Source organism: Hetaerina americana, unplaced genomic scaffold (genome assembly GCF_022747635.1).
Source record: "Hetaerina americana unplaced genomic scaffold, ioHetAmer1.1.p SCAF_1, whole genome shotgun sequence".
Lineage (NCBI taxonomy): Eukaryota > Metazoa > Arthropoda > Insecta > Odonata > Calopterygidae > Hetaerina > Hetaerina americana.
The window spans coordinates 64,602,407-64,626,298 of record NW_027286069.1 but is presented as its reverse complement, the minus strand read 5'-3'; the positions used below and the strand labels follow the sequence as shown (position 1 = coordinate 64,626,298).

General features: G+C 38.2%; 1 protein-coding gene across 8 annotated transcripts in view; it reads right to left on the bottom strand.

Annotated features, from left to right (window-relative positions):
• Window positions 1-2,311: 2,311 nt before the first annotated feature.
• The window catches only part of Mef2 (myocyte enhancer factor 2), a 237,464-nt gene continuing 215,883 nt past the window's right edge, over window positions 2,312-23,892 (bottom strand). For 6 of the 8 annotated variants that reach the window (XM_071590720.1, XM_071590713.1, XM_071590728.1 and 3 more), the window contains 8 exons: window positions 19,460-19,687; window positions 15,304-15,507; window positions 11,999-12,157; window positions 11,500-11,653; window positions 9,585-9,796; window positions 5,886-6,151; window positions 4,586-4,872; window positions 2,312-3,558 (listed from right to left, as the gene is read on the bottom strand). In XM_071590720.1, coding sequence (XP_071446821.1) covers window positions 3,461-3,558; window positions 4,586-4,872; window positions 5,886-6,151; window positions 9,585-9,796; window positions 11,500-11,653; window positions 11,999-12,157; window positions 15,304-15,507; window positions 19,460-19,513 — 1,434 coding nt within the window. In that variant the 5' untranslated portion in view covers window positions 19,514-19,687 and the 3' untranslated portion in view covers window positions 2,312-3,460. Of the gene's footprint in view, window positions 3,559-4,585; window positions 4,873-5,885; window positions 6,152-9,584; window positions 9,797-11,499; window positions 11,654-11,998; window positions 12,158-15,303; window positions 15,508-19,459; window positions 19,688-23,602; window positions 23,622-23,892 lie in introns of those variants that run through there. The other 2 variants (XM_071590756.1, XM_071590764.1) reach the window with 2 other exon arrangements.

Below are 23,892 nucleotides of genomic sequence, written 5' to 3'. Positions count from 1 at the left end.
CAATTACAATTTCAACCGTTTCCATCACAAAAACATGCTGCACGCAGCCAACAGTGAATAAAGGTTCAACAATGCAAACTATCAGTGTTCAAATGTAAATGAACAGCCCAAAATTGAACAAGATCAAATTCTAGAAGCATTTCAATGTGGTAAATTTTGGCATGAAACAATGAAAATAATATTGCACTTTAGTTCATAAAACAATCACATTATCAACCATTTTTGTCATCTATATATGCTTACTCTGCCCAGCTTTGGTCTTTTCCTTGATCACACTATAAGCTTTCCAGCATACTTACTAATATGAGTATTACATAGGCATTCCTGTAAGTGTCAATGGATGTTAAACAGTGGTTGACAGCAAGACTACTGATAAAAACAGGTACCATCTCCATTTCTATGGAAGACAAAGCACACATGTCATATTCACAGAAGCAGAGCATTTCACTGGAGGAAGGCAGATGCATTAGGTAAAATAGGACACTATATTTTTTTCTAAACTTCTATTATATATTAACCACAGGACATTTTCCCACCTTACTTTGGACAGATTACATAGCAGAGTCAGTCTGACCTGTTTTGTGCTTCATAAAATGGTCTGGAATTTTGATTGCCTTTTCTTTTGGTGAGGAACACAAGAGTGATTACGAAGGCACAGAGCATCATAAGAGGATGAAGACGGTATGCATAGGTAATTTGTGCAAAATCCACATGTTAAAAAGCTTTCAATCTTTTCGAGCACACACACAGGAGGCACTCAGAGTAAGGCAATCCTACAGTAGAAATGTGAAGAGCACATTGTTTAGCAATAACTGTGGACAAAGTGTGCCAGCACACCTACTGCTGGATCAACTATAAAGTGTGTGCCTTTTTTGTTAAGCCAACAACTTTTGAAATGTGACTTTTTGCTGACTTTATGAAAGTGCATATTTAAAATAGTAGTTTTACATGAATATATATTTATTTTAGAAGAGTGAACACCTTTAAAGGTTTTTTATACTAGGTACAGGGCATCAAGATTGTGCCATTTTGCAGTCTTGGAAATGGTAAAGTTTTAAGAGACGGATGCCAGTGACACCCATTGACGCCACCTGCTTTTAAGCTCATTAGAGACATTCTCTGAACCACAGACATACTTACAAACTCTCAGACATTCACACATAGTAATGAGGTGAGGGGCACGTGGTCGCAACCTAATGTGATGCACTGTGAACATGGAAAGCTTTCCCATGTGTGATCAAAAATATAACTCCCTCTGACATCTAAAAGTGATACTTAAGCACCAACATCACTTGGATAAAGGTCTAGATACATTAAAAATAACAACATAATTCTCAAACATTCTAAAATTTAAATTAATATCATGAAAAACAAACATTTTTACGTGAAAATCTAATTCAAAATATTTCAATCAAAGTGAAATGAGATTAGATAGCTCACACATAGATGACAATGAAAAAATGACAACAGCTACAGAACATTTTGAGTAACACCAATAAAGCCTTACTTCTTGGTTTCCATGTTACCACAATGTAGTCGACTTATTTACAAATACTGAAAGAAGGGCTGATATGCAGATGTTGTGGAGAGGAGTGGAAGGAAGAAGGTTGGGGAGGCGAGGGCACAGGAATAAATCAGTGTTCATAAAGCTTTCAGGGTTATATATCACCAACACCACACCTGTCACCATTAAAACTTCTGACCAGACAGGGTCATCAACACAAATGGATGGGCCCATCACATCCTAGCTTAACCACTGCCAATGGGATATGGGTTGACATGCAGTGGGAGACAGGGCAGACAGAACAACAAACCTGGGCCCTCCTCTAAAGCCACAGCCATGCATTAACATCAACAACAATACGAGCCAGTGAAAGATTTTCAGAATGACTGATGGGGACTGTGAATACAAGATAGGGGAATGTATTTAATTTCGCTCTTTATCAAAATAGATCTTCCTCTGGTGATAAATACTACTGAGTGACCACATGCAGCATTTTGCACACAAAGGGAGTACAAAAGTGTTAACATTTTTTCTTTCTTTTTATATCAATTCAAAAGTAATTAAGATAGTTTTCTCTCTCTTTCTGTATACTATATCTTTTGTGAATATATAAGTATATATATTTATATAGTATCTACAAAACAACATTTCAGACTCTGAAGGACTGACTGATCACTACATGTCGAGGTGAACTATCCACACTTTGGTACTTTCTCCTCCGAGATCAGAAAAAGGGGAGAGTATAAGACAGAGTTCCTTTCTTCTCAAAAGGATGGGAACGATAAGCACCTCAGAAAAAAGCATATGTTACACAAAACAAAAATACAAGTACTTCATTTACAACAGTGAACAGAAAAAAAAAACAAATCAGAGTTAAGTACACAGTTTTTCTTAGCAAAAGCAACCAGAAGCACATGAGCAACATAGTTTCTGTCACTGAGTCCTGATGCACAAGTAGGATAGCTTGACTCCTTGTAAATTACCTCTCCCCATTGGCCTACACAAAATATCAAACAAAGGTAATTCAGCCACAAACGGAACATGATTCAAAACTGCAAAACTAAGACTTTTTTATCTTATCAAAGCTAACGTAGAAAATTTCAATCAAACAGACTGACCTAGATAACACCCAACCAAAGATAAAATGTAATGACTTCACAAACTCCAAATCATACAATGGATTAGTAAACATCCTACAATGTACATTTACTTGTACTGGCTGTCAAAGACACACTATTATTTATTGACGTCACATAGAAGAGACGGCCAAACTTCATGACACACAGATGTCCTTGAACACCACATACAGCAGATGAGTTCACAATGCCAAGGGGTGGACGGTTCTCCTGCTACCCACAATGCCCACCGAAGCACCAATTGGTAGACACAATTTCCCGCTAAAGATTCCTCAAAACTTGATGTGACCAGTTCTTGATAGAAGAAAAATATCAAGAAGCTAATTCCTGCAATTTCCATTACTCTCTCCATGTGATGTTAGTGGGGTACTAACGGTGGGAATCTGACAAAAAGATAGTTTTTTCCACAGAAAAGAGGGTAACAGAGTTCGAGGCACTATGTTTTTTTAACCTTATAGGTGATATCAAACTTGTATCACATTTCATTGACTTTTTTCAAATCTATCCATTCACCAAAAACTGTCTTCATGGATACATCACACAACTTCCTGTGAGTAAAAACCATCTTAAAAACAAAGAGTTCCTGAGTGGGGCATGCATCTTGCTGTAGATTGAAGTGAGGGAGATTGTTACTATTAGGGCATATCTTTTACACTGCCACATCACTAATATAATGTCTCCCTAAATTCTGGCAAGAGGGATGCTGAAACACAGGATGAACATTCATGCACCAATGCTGCAAGGACACTGTCTGTGGCTATCCCAGTTGCACCCACCCAGCAAAGTTCAGTTTCCACAAGAGGAAAATTATCCAATCTCACTATGTGGCCCATCCTTCTGCCAGCCGAGATCTCTTGTGTAGTGGACCCCCACCATCATATTCCGAGGCATGGCGAGGATCACCTCCCCCCTGATCGCCTGGTCATGAAAATAATAATAGATTAATATAGTGGGCCAAAACATCTTGCAAAAGACCCTCACTAAGAATTTGTTTCCACTTTCTAATGCTCAGCAGCTTAATCAATGATCCTACATTTAATTTTATTGGAAGGGAATTTACACTGAACTATTCATGAAGCCTTTAGTTTCAAAGATCAACTATATAAAATACAATATGAAAATATACAATTTTTTTCTCATAAACAGCAGGTCCCATACACCAACATTTCTTTAATGTTTGGATCTACAAAAAACACGGCAACTCTCAAAATAAAACAATTCATTTATTCAAAACGTTTTCACTAAGCATGATAGAATACTAACAAATATTTGGCAATGCAGATAAAATCCAGGTTTTTAAAACAATTGCATTTTTATCTGCCATTATTAAAGTCGTAGCATTAAGTTTCCCTATTATTTCCTTTCTTAAGCTTGTGCCACAAATGATTAAAACTGACAACAGTAAAGGAATCATATTCTGTCCTAGAGCCACAAAGTGTAAGTGTTACCATACTTGCATTGAGATACATAAATTGGCTCAATCATGAAAATATTTAATTTAATAATTACGGCACTGGGAACCAATAAACCTCACTGAGGTGAGCCAGAAGGCTCATATGGTTAGTATAAAACAAGGCCTGAAACGAAAAATAGAGGTATTTCATGGGTCAAAAGATGAAGTGAATACTGCTTCAACTAACTACCTATAACTAATACCAACAAAACATGTAGAAAAATTCTAAAAATAGATTAGGCTATGAAAAAAACTGCAATAATGCAAAATGATTTCAAGCAGAGGCAACAATATGAAATCATAAGATACAATCTTAAAATAAAATTAAGCAGGCATCAATTAAGAGAGGTGAAAACTGAATGGTGAAAAGAAATGAGGCAACCTTTTTTATCACAGTAGATTTTCCTTATAACTGTATGCAATACGTAAGGAACAAAACGACAATCCTAAATTGTACATGTTACTCGTACTATTGTATTCTATTGCACTCACCGGGAGTGGGGGTGAGGTGGCCAGTGGAACTAGGGCGAGAAAGGTGGCCTAACCCTCCACCTCCCCCCATTCCACTGGACGAGGCAGTGCTGACAAGACCCCCTACATCCCGTGGTGGTGAGATTGGTTCACTCTTGATTCTCATTGGTAAGGGAGATGAGGAGGGCTGCACATGATGAGGTGGCGGACTTCCTTCACTTCCTCCTCCTCCTCCGGACACAGACAGATGGTGGTGTGAATGATGGTGTGTGTGGTGATGTGAATGAGGATGGCCATGAGGCAGGCCGCTGTTTTAGAAGTGAATTTGAAGAAAAGCACAGAAGGGAGATTAAAATACCTTAACACTTTAAAATTTAAAAGTGATGTTTACAAAAAAGGACAATATATGTGGCTACTAAAACAACTGGAAGTGACATTATTTTACTCACAAATTTACTGGCCAATGAAAATAAGACAGAAAAAATAAAATGCCAATGGTAGCATCCAATGAAAAAGAATATCCTTGATGCCTTAAAGATTAAGATGTTCAAGAAATGTTTGCTATACCTTAATCACAAAATTAAATTACAGTAATATGCATACCCTTCCCTATTTATACTTTGAATGAAATAATGCATCATCTCTTTCATCTACAGAGATTTTATGACTTATTGCTATTTACCAGGGAAAGAACAAATATGCTGGTTGCATAACTTAAGGCTTGTGGCATCAAAAGTAAGAGTACTGGGGGATACAAAGTATTACTCTGCCATTAATAAATTAGTTAATCCACATTTGAATAGTGAAAGAGCTAATACTTTTAATTTTCCAGACAACGTTTATGAGTATGATGGATACACTGCTTTTAACAAGACATTTAAGCGCTCCACTCAAAACAAATTACTTGAAATTAGTATGCATAATACATGTGCTCACAAGGATGGCATACGCTTAGTCACCATACAATATTTCTGAATTTTCTTTAGGACTATTATAAAACATTTTAATGATTATATATATTAAAAAGTAAAAAAGAATTAGAAACCAGAGAGCCAATGAATTGATGTTGAAAATGAGAAATGTGAAAGTTAACAATAATATCACCAAAAAATATTTTAACACAGAGATGAGTTCCAGTGATTAGGAGTCACATCCACAAATGAATGTTCGCATTTTCATTTGAAAATCAATTTTTAAACACATTAAAAAGAATTATCATTTGGCAAAACTGTGCATAATAAATATTTGCCCTAAGTGATGACACATGTACTTTCTTGAAAGGAATAAAAAAAAAGATATATATTACAGAGCAGCAACTAACCCAGAATGTGCCAATGCAGATGCCAGAGAGCTAGGAGAACTCCAGGTATGGAGGGAACCAAGACTGGCCAGCCCCATCTCAGCAACAGGGGGAGGAGAGGAAAAGTCTTGTGGAGCCCCAAAAGGACCGCCAGGTACGACGGTAAGAGAGGTTGGATATGGAGAGCCCAGGCCAGGGAGGGATGAAGGCGTAGTTTGGAGTGCCACAACGGGAGTGCTTAAGGATGAAGGACTACGTGCAGAAACACCCTGAAATATACCCAAACCCTACTAAATAAGTATCACAGTAAGAAAGCCACAACCACAGTTGGTTCTGCCCCAAGAGGTAAATAACCCTTCAGGAACACAATTCAAGGGAGAGTAACATGTATAAAATGGTGCCATTAGGACCAGAAATGGCTTGTTTACAAATATTTCAACTTCTATAATTTTATATTACTCCTTTATGTTTCGTGTACATTAAATAAAGACAACATTAATATTTAAGCAAAGAGTCCACAAAAACATATTTTAAATTAAATGTTTTCATAATTCTCTCTGCTTTAACAAAAACCTACAAATGGTGACTTTTAAGAGTACTGCTTTTATTATACTTCAGTTAAAACATTTATTTGTTAATGAATTTATGAGAGTACTCATGATGATAAGCATGATTATGGAGTTATTGCTCATTATAGCATCAGTCAATGTGAATATTAGTGACTTAGAACTTAGAACACAAAAGCCTATTGTTGACTTAGTATTTATATTTTAGATACCGAGAAACTGATTTCAACTTCTATTTAATAAGTACAGCATTAAAAAAACAATGCAAATAATTGATATAACTCTTTATGGTCCTTTTGCTTTGGAAGTGTTGTGATGAATATTTTTTCAGCGGACAGGCACAAAAACATAAAAGGTCATATCTCTACAAAAAAAATACTAAGAAAAAACCTATCCTCATGATTTGCACTTTTATGATTAATGTTAGGACAGAGATGTGAAAAGGTTATCACATTACCTTCATGTGATGTCAAACATATCGAAAAATTGGAGCCTACATTAATGTACACAGAGAATTTAACAGGAAATACATAGGTTTAACAATTTTGTGAAAGTATGCCAGTTAGATTAAATTTGATTGAACTATGATACTGGGCTGATATTTCTTATACCTATGGTATACATATAATGATAAGTAACCTCATGATTCCTGTTCGAAGTAACATTTGTCAATGAATGAGAATTTTTAAAATATTCTTAAGTCACATATTGAAGAAATTCATTTTTAAGTTGCATAAAACCATTTTTATGTGATTTTATGGTACCAGGCTACTTCAGAAGCCACCGAGTTAATGTTACATATAATAAAAAAGCTCACTTCATATCCTACCAAACAAAGAGTCTCAGGAGAGACTATTAACTTATTCATTAATACCATATAGCTCAAAATCATTGTCTCTTATTATGGAAGCCAATTTTCTGATTATGCTGTTAGTTGTGACTAAGTCTTCAACAACTCAATATTTTTTTGCCAAGGAGAGGGAATAACAGATCAAAAGAATAACAAAAGGTTTTAAAAAGAGGCAGGTGAACTTACTTAAACTTGAGAATAGGAGAAAAATCAAGAGCGTTTGGGATAGTTTTTGTATTTATGTATCTTAAATGATGTAAGAAAGCTCTATGAACATTAATAACGGTTAATGTACTAGCAAAAGCAACACTTTTGACAAGGAAGGAATTAATGAAAGTATCCTGTTAGACATGAAGAAACAGATATGGTGAAAAAGTTAGTTTAAGCATTAGTATTGAGTGCAACTCTGTACAGTTTTAAAATGTGGACACATTCATTTACAAGAAGGTCACATATACCCAATTCCAGTGAATTTTCTGGATAAAGATATCAATAACATTCTGAATTTTATCTGTAAACCATACACTTCTTTATTTACTTCATCCATATCCTCTCCTTTGACTTGTTCTTTCTTTAGCTCAATTATTTGAATTTTTTATGGTTCCCATAGTAAGCATTCCTTCTGGAGATTTCATGGCATTTAAACTGAGATTTTAAAGAAGTATTTACCATATAATGAGCTCTGCATATCAGGCTTGTTGGCCCTTCCTAGTGCCTTTTCTCTTTAAACATAATTGGAAAGCATCTCTTTCCAGTTACCATTTTTTGGTTGCTTACTGAATATTCTAACCACAGAATTACTCATTTCGGTCCATTATAAATACCTTCCCATTGCTGAATTAGATAAACTGAACCAGCCAATGTCACTGAGTTTTTCAAAGCATCTTAGACAAAAAAATATGTATTTTTTAACATCTGGGATTATTTCTTTGGAGCGATCAGGGCTGACTCAAATAGATTAGCTCACAGTGGGAAAATGAGCATGCAGTTTTTGGATCCACAATCAAAATTAACCACATTAAGAAATTAATTTGATATAGATTTGCAGAAATGAGCCTCAAAATCTTAGTGTACAAACATCAGGGAGATAAGGTATATTTTTGAAGCAATAATTTATCCAAACAATAAGAATTACTCAGACTTAAAGAAAACTTTTTTAGCAGTTAAAAATGATATTAATGGAAAAGGAGCACTTAACCACGAAAAAGTTTAGAAATATTAAATAAATGCCATGCCCTAATTTCTTCCACTAAATATGTTATTTGGTAAGATAAAACATGGGCTATATATAAGCATGTGCAGAATAAGTATGTGATAAATACACTTCTTCATTACATGGACCCAGACAAAAGTAAAAATATGGCACCGTAAAACTTCTTTATTCTTTTGTGAAAGACTATGTTCAGCTCCAATTGAGCTACTCAAGGTCTGCTGGTTAAGTATAATATAATTCAAAAGTACTGCTGAGGGTTTTTTAGGAAACACTTTAAAAATTAGGTCTTAATTGGAAAAATAGCACACACAAAGTTGTTGAGTTTTTAGAAAAGCATATTTTCTATTCCATACAATTTGCAGTTTTGAAGAAAAAAATGTTTTTTATATATTAAGTCCAAATCTTAGCCCATAGAGTGACAATAGTACTACCTAGGCAGAAACCAATAGAAACTTTGAAGAGTCTAAAAATTTTACTCTCTTTAATTGATTATTGGCCTGAGAGGTCATCAGTTAAATCATGGTGAACATTGGAGAAAGTTTTGTGATTATTGTAACAACAATATCACTGGTTATTTATGGTGAAACTGCTTACAGTGCTGTTGTCAAAATAAAAGAAAATGAAATGCAAATATATTCAAAGATGCATTACAACATTTTACATTGCTTTTAAAGAGCTATAACATTACCATCATGTAAGTCACAGCAATTGGCTAAGAACTGATTTTTAATTGTCAACAGTAATAATGGAGACTCGATGCATGATGATTTTTTATAGATAGTAATCTCTCATTATTTCCTGATTTCACCTTATCGTTAACCAATTTAGGGTGGTAACAGTTTTCACAGAGTAAATACATCATAAGTAAACCTTACGTACAATGTGAAGAAAACAAGGAATTTACATCTGCATACCCTCTGCCATTAGGAAGAACATAAAATCTGTGCATAGAAGATTGTTTATTATACATTTGGGTGGACTAACGTTTGGTGTAGTAATAACTGATGATGACTGGTCTCTTTCCCATAATCAATCAGGCATTTTGAGTGACAATACATTCAGGGATATAAAACCAAATTTTAAATACTTACATCATCCCCGGACATGCCACCCTGTGGTGCAGGTATAACAACTCGCAAACTGGATCGGCCAGGTGATGTGCCTTGCTTCAACAACCCCTTTCCAGATAAACTACCACTACCGCCAGGACTTGGACCAGGAGAATTTGAACCACCTCCTCCAAGAGGGGAGGAAGAATTTGGGTAACCATTGCTTATTTCCAGCATTCCACCTGATGTGTAAACTGAAAAAAAGCAAGAGCCATAAGTATATTAACTCCATAAACTCCTAAAAAAATGGTAATACAAGTACCGAGAAAGTGAAAAGAAGTCTAAAAAAGGGGAATTATATCATACACACATTTTTCTCTAAAGTTGCATTTAAAATTTTGGAATAGTGGCACATTTTATTCCAACAAAAAAATACCTACCGAGGTGCATACCTAGCTTCAAATTTATCACTTTTCATAAATGAATTGCCTTGACTGCAGGTTTCATATACTAGACATTAATACAATGTCTATTCATATGGCATATCTATTATCACATTTACTCATTGCCAGAGAGTGATAAGCATATTGCACTGATTATTGTAAACATACAATTTCTTTGAGGTAGTTTCTTATTTTTAGATAATTCAGAGTGAATGATGAATGATGGTGCACATCATAAGAAAAAATCTACACTTTAAGAGAGAACCTGATTTACAGTGTTTATTCTTCCATATAGATAAGTAAACAATACAAGAGGGAGAAAAGGAAATTGAATTTCAGTTGCTTTGAAACACAGTATTTTCAATTTTTATGCAAATGGAATGAGTTGCTAGGCATTATGTTTTTATCTTCATTATATTTAACTTCTAATAAAAGAAATGGTAGTTTGCAAAAATTAAGGATCATTTTATAATTAAGTAATATGTTGCATATTACTTAATCATTAAATAATAAATAAATGTTTAACACTTAATAAAATACTATGAATTATTACTTATAATACTTCACCTACAAGTGATATGATTTCCCGTTGTTTTTATGTAAAATGCAATGTAAATCCAGTTTTCAAGGACTATAAAGATGAATTTTACCCATCATTTTTAGATAAATCTTAAACACATGTATAAATATTAATTCTTAAAATAAAATTCATTGTTATTGCTTTATTTACTATTTTTCACTGAGGTGAGATTATGTAATTCATACATTGCTAATACTAGTCTTTCATAGTGTATGCTCACTCTTATAAGGCAAGAGGAAGGATCCAGCTTGTGGAAGTACTGGCTATACTTTTCCTTTCCGAAACTTAATTTATTTAGGAAGGAAGTTTCTGCAATCTACAATAACAAAAGAGAGGCAAATGAACTGGAAAGAGGTTTACTGGGATGCGAACTCACGTGTGTGACAACCACCGATAACCCACCTACATTATGGTTGGGACTCAATCCAAGCTCAGACAATTGTAGTCAGGGTAGATGCTTTTTATTGCGGGACCCCATATGAGGATTCAAAGCAGTTACACACTCCTCAAATCATTCACGTACGTTAAGTAAGAGTGGCAGAAAAATTTGAGAACCAACATTGAAAGATGGGTCCTAGTCTGGTGAACATTATGAATAAGAAGGAAGGAAGGTTAGTTTTCCATTATTTGTATCTCCCTTCTAAAGAGACGTCACCAATGATAATAACACTTACTAGGATTCCTTTATTACCAGTTGGTTATTATATTAACAAAATCACAGGAGGGTATACTGGTGCTGAGGGAGGAGAGAGCATGAACCACCAGAGCCAGGAGGTGCTTTGGAGAAAAAATCTTAAACCATATTATACCAACAAATATATGACCATGAGGAAAAACTCATTAACTAAAAGTGTTCCCAATTCCTCTTTGACAGCTAACACAATTCCTTCCCAACTGTATAGTAATAATTATGGATTTTTTAGAGTGGCCATACCCGTATCCGTTTCTGAAGATGAGGGCCGTGGACTGACACTTGTGTGTGGCATTTGGGGACTTCCTGTTTGTTGCAGCATTCCAGAAGACGAGTCACCATAGCTATTCACTGGTACACTTACAGGTAAGGAGTAATTTGCTTGGGTCATTGGCACCTGCAAAAAAATGGCAATGACAAACATCAAGAGCAAAGTTAAACACTGCAAAGGCGTTAGGTATACTATCAGGTGCATGTGTATGTTAGTTGGTAGTTTGAGTGTTTGCATGTGTGTGGGGTGTGAGTGTTCTTGCATGAATGCATGCCATGTTTTTTGTGAATGTATGAATTTGTGGTTCTTGCATGTGTTTTTTTTTTCTTTTCTAAATTATGGGTGGTGTCCTAACACCCCACCACACACCATATGAAATTATCACCTAAAATGTAGATCATCACATTTAACAACTAACTGTGCTATTTGAGATTAATTACTGGAAATTAATTTAAATGATCAAAATCTTACTCTGCTGCCATTTAGCTGATTGCGTTGCATCATCATTTGAAATTCTTCATCAATTTTGCTGTACTTTGCCTCTGTCCGTGGGGTAAGCTGATACTCTGAATCTGGTTCTGGACTTTCTGGACTGCATGTGCCATTTTTGTGCTCCTTCTTGTTCAAAGCCTAAGGGCATAAGAAAATCATCATTAAAATTCTAAAAAATAAGCTGTAATAAATTTAGAGTAAAACAATAATTTGAAAAACTGGAGGGATATATTTCAGTGATAATTAACTTTAATTCTTCTTTAGCTTAATTTAGTTTTAATTCTTTAAGTAGTATACCTACTTTTAAAAAATTAGTCTGGATTTAGAAATTGGTAGAGTTGAAAATAAATAAAAAAAATTATGTGGTATACGAAGACTGTATAAAAAATGTAGAAAATTTAAATACTAATTTTAAAACTACATATCAAACTAAATGTCTATTTTTCAACTTACTAAAATGAGAGGAAGAAAGAATCCTATACAAATGGAAGAGTTCCAAGGAGTTTTGGCAAAAAGAAACTTATTTGGAACAGAACAATCTATGGCACATGTTGAAAGAAAGTTGAACAAAATAATTGAACCATACTAAATGGAAATAGATTTACCCATTAGTTCCCATTAGTTTAATTCATGGGCAATGTTTGCCCATAAATTAAACTAATGATCACAAGAAGAACTTAGTTTCATTTTGAAATAGCATAAAATGACAAAAAACAGGGATATTTAAAGCACAAACTACAAGTATTTGTACTTTCCGGTTTCATTTTCCATGCCCCTATAGGATATCTTCATAATTGTATGACAATGATTTTTACTTGGATACATCATATGAACAATGGCAAGAGAGAGCAGTCCTGAAACAACTTGTTATCAGCAATTTTAGCATTTACTCTACATTTAGGTCAGAAAGCAAGCATCATAATGGACAACCCTATCTAACTCATTTTCCCAACACTACCCCACCCTAACTCTCAATCTGCCATATGCACCTGAGCAGTCTGAGACAGGTACTGGTTGTGAATAAGTAATTTATCCCTTCTATCCACTCCTCTTTTCTGAAATACATTCATTAATGTTCCAACATTCACCCAATCGAATAACTTCTCAAAATCTACAATACCAAAATTTGCATAAACAATTTATCAGTCATCATACTGCCTCTCCCATTTCTCTTATCAAACTTATTCTCATAGAGTGCTCACATATGGCTGCCTTTCCCTTTTTTTGGGATGGGAACTACAGGTTTCCTGGTCCTTATTCTTTTGATTGTTCCTATTGTTTAGTTAGCAGATTTTAAATACCTTTCCTGATATCTTCCCATTTTTTCTCCCCCATTACCCATCAACCTGTCCCCTCATTCATAATTTTCTCTATTTCCTCCTGGTACTCTTTTTTTGCCTTCGTCACAGTTTCTACATTCCATTCCCCAATCATCTTCCCTGTTTTATCCTCTTGAATCTGAAATTACACTTTATAAGCCCTAAATCATGATCCTTATCTGCATCTGCTCTGGGGAAAATGCAAATTTGTTCTGCTGTTCCCAAGTACAAGAATGTCTACCCATAATATAGTTCAACTGATATTTCTCTCTGAATCCTTGGACATGTATAGCCACAATGAAACCAGGTTCTTGTTTTGATTAAATCCTGTCTCCTGCACAACTCTTCGTGCTTTCTTCCCAATATCATTTATTGTTCCTAAACTTTCCCTAAGTGCCCTTCCTCACTACTGTCTCTACCTTTATCCACAGTCACATTCCAGTACCCCTTACTATTAAATGTTTCTTCCTAGGGATACCCTCAATATTACCTCTATGTCTATTATGTCCATTTCTTCCTACCTATGATTACCTGCTGATATCGAGTTGAATCATGACAATCAAGTTCGTTGGCTAACCTTTTACTTCTACTAATAATATTCCATTGCTGACCTGTTCTATTTTACAACTTCTTTCCTTTTTGTTCAACACTACTTCTATTCTTTGATAGCCTTCTCCTCCTCCACTATATATTTATCTACGAGGGTCATCCGGAAAGTAGTACCCGTTCGTGAAATAAAGACACAAAAGTAAATATTAACAAACATAAAAAATTTTATTTGAAAGAGGATACTTTAAACTACTTCTCAACATAATCTCCAAGCAAATTAAGGCATTTGTCATAACGTGTGACAAGTTTCTGTATTCCTGCTGCATAGTCCTTCGCCGCCAGCTCATTGAGATACGCGAGGGACCCATCTTGCACAAATTTTTGCATAATGCAGATGGTGTTTAACAATTTCATGAACAATTGTTCGAGAAACATTGGGAAAATGCTCACAGATGTCATCAATTGTGACGCGCCGATCGTTCCTCACGAATTCGTCAACTGAGCTCACCAGTTGGTCTGTAATGACAGACGGTCTCCCCGAACGCTCATTGTCGTGTGTGTTCCCCCTCCCCATGTTGAAGTTGCGACACCACCGCCGAACAGACGACTCGTCCATTACATTGTCTCCATACACCTCCTTTAATTGGCGATGAATATCACATGGGCGAACGTTTCTTGCATTGAGGAATTTAATCACTGCCCTCACTTCACAACTGGCGGCGTTCTCAATTTTTTTAAACATTGTAAACAATCACAGAAACAACACAGGCAATGCTAGCGTCACGCAACTTGGCTCAGAGAAGGCAGACAAGCCACTGAAGCTATCTGACCTCGTCCAGCGGCTACTCGCGTCGTCAGCACTTCATGCGGCACGAACGGGTACTACTTTCCGGATGACCCTCGTATAATTATGTATCACGCCAACAATCCCAGCTACTCTTCCATCTCACCTTGCACAGCCATTAAATTTCAATATTTCTTCAGGCTTCGTATTTTCTAATTTCACCATCTTCAATAGTGTCCTAACATTCTAAGTCCTGATTCTAACTGGTTCGATCCTCTTCAGTGCCTTCTATTCAGCTGCTGCTTCTGTGACTCTTTGTAGATGATATGCAGCTCTATATTCTATGATGCAAAATTGAGGTTTTTGATGAAATTATTTCTTCTTTTTGTTCCATGAAACTAATTCAGTTTTTAAAGACGCGATATGCAGATGGTAAATGACAGATGACAGGTGCAGTGATATGATTTTCTACAATGATGTGAAAACAATATACTGCTTGCCCACCAAAATTACCTTGGCGTTATTGATTAAATCAAAACTACTTTTATTTAATGCACTATCAATATTAATCAACAGTTTCCAAGACATAATTCTTAAGATGAGAAGAGAAATATAAAATTACCACTACTCACCTCTATGATATTTTTGTTCGTGAGGGATTCATGGGGCTCGTTGTACTCGGTGTATTTGAGCAGAACCTTATCCATGTCCGTGGATGCATACTGGTACAATTTGTTACTGCTGCTGAAGATGATGAGCGCAATCTCACAGTCACACAGCACACTAAGCTCATATGCCTTTTTCATCACTCCGAATTTGCGTTTATTGAACGTCACCTGGAAGCAAAGAATAATTGGAGTAGTAGTTCTTAGGGGAGGTGACTGACTAACATCTAAGGTCTTTTGTGCTATTAGGGATGGATGGGAAAGGAGAAAGGGTGCAGAGAAACCCAGCATCGGCATTAGCCTACTCTAAACGAATGGTGCCATGGGATCTGCAGCTTAATGTCCTATCTGACAGACGGTGTACTCACTTTAAGTGCTCTTGACAAAGCACCTCAAGTAGGGATGAGGATACTGTTGAAAAATATTGGTCACCTCCAGGATTTAAACCCACACCCTCAGGGTGGGAAGCAAGTATACTAGCCTAATCGCAAACCAAACATTAGTATAATAGAATAATTAGAGCTAAAAATGTAGAATTAGTATAATAAGCGCTACAAATGTGAAAAAGACTTAGAAAAGCAATGATGAAATATGTCCTTTACATTGGGGAGTATCTAATCGATTCATGAAGACTGTAGACTATGTTCAACAACTCTCAAATTAATGTGTAACAAACAAATTTGGATATGAAGGCTATGGAGGATATGGAGCAATTTTTTATTGCTATCATATATGACCATAATTTATCATCATGAGGAAAGAAAACAGTGCCCCTTGATTCCATGGTTACTTCCTATAAGATTTTTTCAAAGATTTGGTAATTCATTGGCAGATTTATCTGAGTTATTGTAAATTACAGACAAAGTATGGTATGTTAGCTAAAACATTAAAAAATGTATTGATAGTCAACGTTAATCCTTAAAGACTGACATAATGATCAAACAAATACGTACAGAACTAGTGTTGAAGTAAAGGATGTCCAGATTCCAACTATCATCAGAAAACTTATTGAAAAAGCATGGAATTTGGGAAACAGGGTAATTAAGAGTAAAATGAAGGCATGGATAGGATGCGAGAGAGATAACAAATTTGTCACACATGGAGCCCAAACTATTTACTCAATCTCTTTCTTTGTCATGGTTACTTCTGGGGATTACTTTCCTAACGTTTTATTTGAGTTACAACTGGATGCCAGGTAATGGCCTCTCACCAAACTTTTAATGGTTTGGAATATCAACAGATACATAGGACTCCTGAACTGGCTTCCTCTCTACACAACCTTCCTCTCAACTTTGCAGCAATTTGAAAGTTCTCAAACCCATCAGGTCAAATGCACAGGGCCTTGAGTTTTTGATAATGCTATATTTTCACCAAGCATATACAAGGAGAAAAATCCATGCAAATATATTAACTTTGAGAGATACCTGTTCTGAGGTCCGCTAAATATGTTTTGTCCTAAATGTTTGTTCTTGAGTTTATGCGCATAATGTACGAAACGTTTTCTTAAACTTATGCTACAGATTTAAAAAAAACTTAAGTTTAAAGAAGAAAAAAAAGAATCTGATGTCAATAAGGGTTTTGTTGACATTTTACTAATTTTTCTGGTTAGAACTTAAAAAATTGAGTTAACTTTACATTTAAATGAGTAAATATTTATTAAATATCTTCATCTGTGCAAGCAGTGCACAAAGAATATTTACTTAGGAATTCAAACATATAAGCCAAGAGAATATGCTCAAATCTCAATTATTGCTAGCACATTAAGCATTAAAATTGGAACAATGTCACATCACCAGGTAGAAATTCTTCTTCAGACAGTGGTGGTTTGGCAGTCACCACAAATTCAAGATGCTATTACAACTACTTTGAATGTTACTTTTCATTTTGTACTTTAAATGTTTTAAAAGATTTTAATGGTAATCCCCACGAATATGGAACTAGCCAATATTATATGTGAACAGGGAAGTGGTCAGGTGGTTTCTTAAAGACAAGTATATTGCTACTAACACAAATATACATGCTCAAATCTTCCAGGAATTGCAGTTGATTAATTTTAAATTGCATGCAGCAAAGAATAAAAAAATAAAAGGTGAAAAGGAGGAGCATGGGATGAAGATTATCAATGGTGATGAAAATTTCAAAGTATGAACATCAACTAACCCTTTATGCTCAGGACATTTATCAAAATTTACCAATTAAACTTAAGTATGCTGGATTATAAGTTCTAATAACACAAATGGTAAAAAAATTTCAGCAATATTAACTATTGAATGCCCGGCAACAGAGTGGACAACAAAGTGCCCATTGGGCATGAAGCTGTGCCGTTTTTGAACTGGTCAGTATTTGATTTTTCATTATATTTTGAAATGATACACAGTGAAAATGAGGACATTTTCATGGCTTCCAAAAGTAGGAAGATTAACTTTACACACGCGAGTCCGATGGTGTCGGAAAACGCTTTTCCAACTGACTGAATATTTACGGAAATCATGGCTCCGATTCCAGAATAGTCAAAAAAGCTTGTTTCCATTTTGACACGTTTTGCTAGAAAATCATGGCATGCAGGACAAAAATGCTGAATTCACAAAGGTGCATCATTGCAAATACCTAGGAAATGTCTCCATTTAAAACACATTAGAATTGATACATAGGGCCATCATCGTCTTGTTGTTCATCGTCACAACAAGACGATGAACTTCAAGATTACTATTGAATACTAAGCCATTAACTGTGTATAATAATAATAATAATAAACAATAGCAGAATATGCTACTTTCCTTATGCTGCCTGTGGTTTCTAAAGAATACACACATTATTGACCACAAATTCAAGTTAAAATGCCGGGCACAAAGAACGAGTAAAAAAATTTTCTTTTCTAAATAAAACAATTATTGATTGGAACACCTTACCTGCACAACTATTCGAGCCCTTTCCTAACAGAGTGCATTCTTTTAAGTAAAGGTGTAAGGAATTTATGTAATAATTTGATTGATGTGTGGTGTAAAATTTTATGTAACAGCGTAATTTTTTTATTTATCTTTTTTTTTCTTGCTGATTGATCGATGTTAATGAGATGGGGATTTTCTTGTTTTGTGAAAGAGATTTGTGCTTGGAAGTTTCCTTCAAGCGTACTTTTGTTTTACTGACTGAAATCATCTATTATCTTTTGTGATTATTTGGGACTTGTGTGCCACCTGACACTGTCTACCTGCACAAGTGGATTTTAATAATAATAATAATATCCTATGCCCAGATTATCACATACTGTGGATTGGTTTTATCGGCAAGTTTCCAGGGACCCAGGGGACTCTCCGGTTAGTAAAAGATTGCTCTACCTACTATGGTACTCTGATGCCGTAAAACGTATTGACAATAAAAATACTACTTGATATCTAATAAATGTAGTCCAAATGAAATCAGGACATTTCATTTGAGTCCCCATTGCCACTCGGGATTCACCGATGAATCGGAAGATAACCAGTTATTGTCCACATCGACTCTTTTGTTGATTATTCAGAAATAGGCCTTATGATCAATTAATCAGCTTTCATTCAATTTAATTTTTCTTAGTATTTCTGACAATTTGGTTGTTGATGCATAGTAATTACCACCCAAACTACTTCTAATAGGCAAAGATAGGCGAATTCCATGATGTTGGGGGGGGGGGGGGAGGACGGGGACCCAACGGAAATCATTTTCTCAGTCGTAAATGCATATTACTCTCCCAGCAGTTAACGCTTAACGACCACCAATTACGCAAGAACAAGCGCGATATACATACACAGCTACAAGATTCCAAAACCAAAAAAGAACACGACCCGCACTGCAGACTTGGTGGAGAACACGACTCTCACAGCCCGGCAGTCGCCTACGCATGAAGCATCAAAAACACTTCTCTCCTTTCCGAACGGATCCCAAGACCAGGTGCGGATCATCACAGGGGACTCACGGGAAGGAACCCAATAAGCCTGTAAGCGATGCGACCAAGCGAAGAGGGAGGAGGGGAAAAAATCGGGAGGATCACGTACGGCGGCACACAGGAAGCGCGAGAGGGTGGGCGGAGGAGGAACACCCCTCCTCTCCCCCCCGGGGTGGACTGTCGAAACGAGGGCCACGGTCTCACCTGTCTGTTCCTTTCGTCCGTGATTCGGGAGATCTGAATTTTCTTGCGCCCCATGGTCGTGGTGCCTCAGCGACGGCGAGGAGTGCGTCACCCGTAGCGGAAGCGGTCGGCCGGCGAAGGTCTTTCGAGAGGGGCGGCGTCGACGGCGTCGGGGGGTGACCGGAAGCGGAGACGAGGGCGGCTGTGATGATTAGCGCATGGAGATCATCAGACGAACGAGCAGCCGATCTGGAAAGAGAGGAATGACGAAGAGATCCCGTTAATAAAAATTGATACAATAAAACAAAGCCACCACAGTGATATCCACCACAGTGATATCCACAATGAAGATGTAAAACACTTCTAGGGCATGCTGCCAAATACCTCCGCCGAAAGATAAATCCTTAATAACAGTTTTGCACTGATTCGCTGTAACCGCCAAGAATGGAAAATACTCGGAACAAAATAAAATTGACAACGATGAATTCGAAGTACCTATTGAGAATCGATCATTAGGAAGCCAAAGTCCGTGACCATTTAACTCTTTTGAAAGGAATCTTTTATGCTGGTAGAGAAATGATACTAGCGTAAAATAAAAATGAGATAATAAAAAAGGTCTGGAAAAATGATGAAATGACACTCACCTGATGCACCTAGATAAAATAACAGGTGCAGTAAATACGTAATTTTGTGAAGTTCACACTTTATTCAACTAGTATTACGACCACATACGGATGCACTTCTTAAATATTGAAAATAAAGCAGAAGTCAATCCATCAATTAGAAACATGATGCTGATTGTGTTACCGGTTCAGCGAATATCTGAATAGAACCATATAATCATGTCTGGATTGTTTGGAAGTGATTAAGACATACATTTAAGCGTGAAACAGGATGGTATGCCAAATTTTCAGTAAAACTGTAGCTCACCGGCTCAGTAATAAATGATTGTGATGACTAATTCCCCAAACTAGCATTTAGTAGCACTGGTTCGAAGACTAGAATGTTGCCCCGTTACTCTGTCAATGTAAAACGAAAGATAGAAGCAGGGTGAACTATCGAATTGAATAATGAACAAGACTCGAAAGTGGAACAAGTTGGAAAACGTACTAAACACAAACTTGTAAATACTGGAACAATGACGGTGGCGACAGAAAACACATTTCACACCCTCGGGGGAAGGATACAGCGGTATGCACGAGGAACCAATTCCTCTAAGTTGGATGTGTCCCCATTTTCCAAATTTTCCCAAAGGCAAATAACGGCTTCGACCTCGAGTGTCTAGGAAGCATTCGAAAATTATTGCATTGCGGGGAAATCGTGGGTTAAGCAATCGACTCCGTTCAGACGACAAGACGCATATAATTCGAGCATGCTCTTTCACAAAGGTTGAATACTAATTCTAACACCTTAAAAAGAGTTGCGCGTGGGGCACCACGAGCAAAATTAACGTTAGAAACAAAGAGTTGTCGAGTCGGAAAATATATTTTTAAAAAGACAATCCAGCGATTTAATAGGCACAGTTCCAAATCCATTACTCCACAATAATAACTCCATAGAAATAGTTATCCTTTTATTACTGACGACATCGCGCGAAAACTATATTTTTACATAGGCGACAAAAAAATGGCGCCGAGACTAGAATCCAAACTACCCCGAGATATACGATACACTACAAATATAAAATTTGCACAAACGTGTTATAACGAGGTGCAATAAAATGGTTCGATCATAACATTCTGACAAAGACAACCGCGTTTTAAGATTTAATAATACAAAAATGGAGTACAGGGGAACTCGAATGACCCGATCGTAACGCAGCCTTCATGAGAAACTCTCCGATTCAACAATTCTGACTCCATAATCATTATAGTAACCTTATCCAACCCTGGGTAATGCAAATAAATAATACAAATGAAAGCCAATGGATACTTTATGAATTACTATCTTAAATATCATTCTGCAATGAGTCTACAATTTCAACGATCATGAATACGCAAAATGTGAAGATTCGAAAACACATCAGCAGGGATTAAATGACACCCAGTGTCCAAAAAATATTTTAATTCAATAAATCTAAAGGAAACCTGTAATTATTCATGAATTCTTCATCAGCTGCCGCCCACTGAATTGCATACGCCCAGCCAATTAACTCCAATAAAGCCAATCTTTTCATACCGATATCGAATTGGCTTTCTTGATAAATTGGCGCGAGTCAAAGTAGGCCCAAAAAGTAGATAAAAGAGCTCCCAGTCCCGAACTTACAAAGTGCTCACGTTAAACACAGACCCGTATTCGAAGAGGGGGGGGGGGAGACCTGCTTCATCCATACTACTCTTGAACGCATTTCCTCCCCATTCCATTCCTCGATTCTTCTAAGTGATGTGCAAGCAAAGTACCCTTTCTTTTGGGCAAAATATAAATGCACGGGAGGAAGAAATGGCCGCAGTTTCGTTCGGAAATAAAGGTCAATCGCCTAGCTATAATTCCAACCCCTGCCACTTTAAATCCTTCCGCCCAGCCCACTGCCCTTCCAAATGCTTGGGCATTCCCACCCCCGGTTCCTCTCCACGATCCTCCGAAAGCCTTCCCGTTTCCACACGCGTGCGGCGGGGAGGAAGGGGGAGCAGGCACTCACATCCAGCAATCCAGAAAGGGAATGTGAAAGGCGACAATGGCGGCGCCCGCCGGAACCAGATGACACGCGCTCGCAGACGCGGTCTGGCTAGGGGGGGGGAGTGGGTGGCGGGGTGCCACTTGCACGGTCAGCCGGAGACAAGACGAGGACCGCTCGTTCGATTGCGTCAAGACGCGGTGGACCATGACCTGTGCTCTTGACAATTATCGCTCACATACCCCAACGTCTTTTACGCGCGGCCCAGGATTACAACCTACAACCCCATTGAAATGTGAGAGGTTCACAATTCGATCCCATCGATGAATCTCCTTCACCCTTTGCGTAAGATCGCCTTTATATTTGGGGAGAGAAGAGGTGGTTGGGCTGGAGGAACACTGACTGGCGGGGGATGGGGACTGGTGAGAGGGGGTTACACAGGAGGGATGGGGTGAATTCACGGCAGTCGCCGACCAAACACCATTGTTGTTTATGACGAGGTTCTGTGAGGGAAGGAGAAAGAGGAAGAGGAGATCCGCAGAAAATACCTGTTGTGTGTCAGCAGCAGTCTGACGGAACGCAAACACACACGGGCCGAGGGTGCCAAAAGGGTTGCGGGGATGGGTGATGTAGGGAGAGAGGGAGGGAGGGGCCTGTCCAGCAAAAGAGATAGGAGGAGGAGGGAGGGATAGAATGGTGAGGGATTTTAAAGGGCTCGGGGACGGGCACGTGGGCGAATACGGGGAGCGTGAAGAGGAGGGCCCGCGATACAGCAGCGCCACCTCTCCGTGCCACATTCTCTCGTCTCCCTCATATTCCCTCATCGGTGCCCCCCCACCCTCCATCGCTCTTTCCCGCACCGCGGCTCTCCTCCGACGGCTGCCTCCCTCCGCGCACCATCTCCCTCGACACCCGTCCGATGACGCTACAATAGGAATCAGTCAATCCCACTCTCGGCATGTCGGTGTCACACGGGGGTCTGCGTGATGGGGCGCATTTCTCTTCGCGGTTGCGGACCGTGGAGAGAAAACACAGAGGGAACTCCCCCCTCCCTCTTAAACCCATCGAGCCTCCCTCAATCTTCAACTGGCCGCCGCACCCCACCTCCCTCAGAACGGCCCACTCCGACGAAATCCCCCTACTCCACTCACTTCATCGTCCACGAGAGGATCCTTTCGACTCTTTCTCGTCCAAATCGATCGAAGCACTCATTGATCGATTTCGCCTACATCCACGGCCTCTTTTTAACGACCCACAGGGAGAAGGGAGGTAGGGTTCCCTCCCACCCTCTACCCATTTGCCCTTATCTTCGTCCTTCTGTCTCAACCCCTCCCCTCCCCCTAGCCCTCTCGAAAAAAACCAACCCCCCCAATTCCCTCTCTCCAACAGCCTTGCTCGCCGGCGCTAGTTACCATAGCGACTCGCAAGGGCGCGCGCACAACCCCGATCCCCACTTGGCCGGCCCCCTTCGCCCCCCCTCCCCCGCCAGGGAGAAGGGGCGGCGGTGGGTGGGTGGGAGGAAGGGGTGGATGAATGCTCCGCCGCCGTACCTGGCCGCGCGCTCTTCCCTTGCCCGGTGAGCAGACGAGTGGGCGGACGGCGAGGGCCGGCAACTCCCCCTTCCTCCCGTCGGCGGAGGGGGTGGGGTGACGGAGAAAGAGCCCACGCAGGAAACGGAGCCGGCGACGCTTTCTCGAGAAATCCAATGCCGGATCATGTAACTTTGCTATTATTTATTGAGACGATGGGGGAGGCAAGGGGCATTCACGGTTTCTCACGAGGGGAGGATTGGAAGGAGTCGCAAAAGTCGGAGAGGAAGGGAGCTGGAAGTCATGAAAGA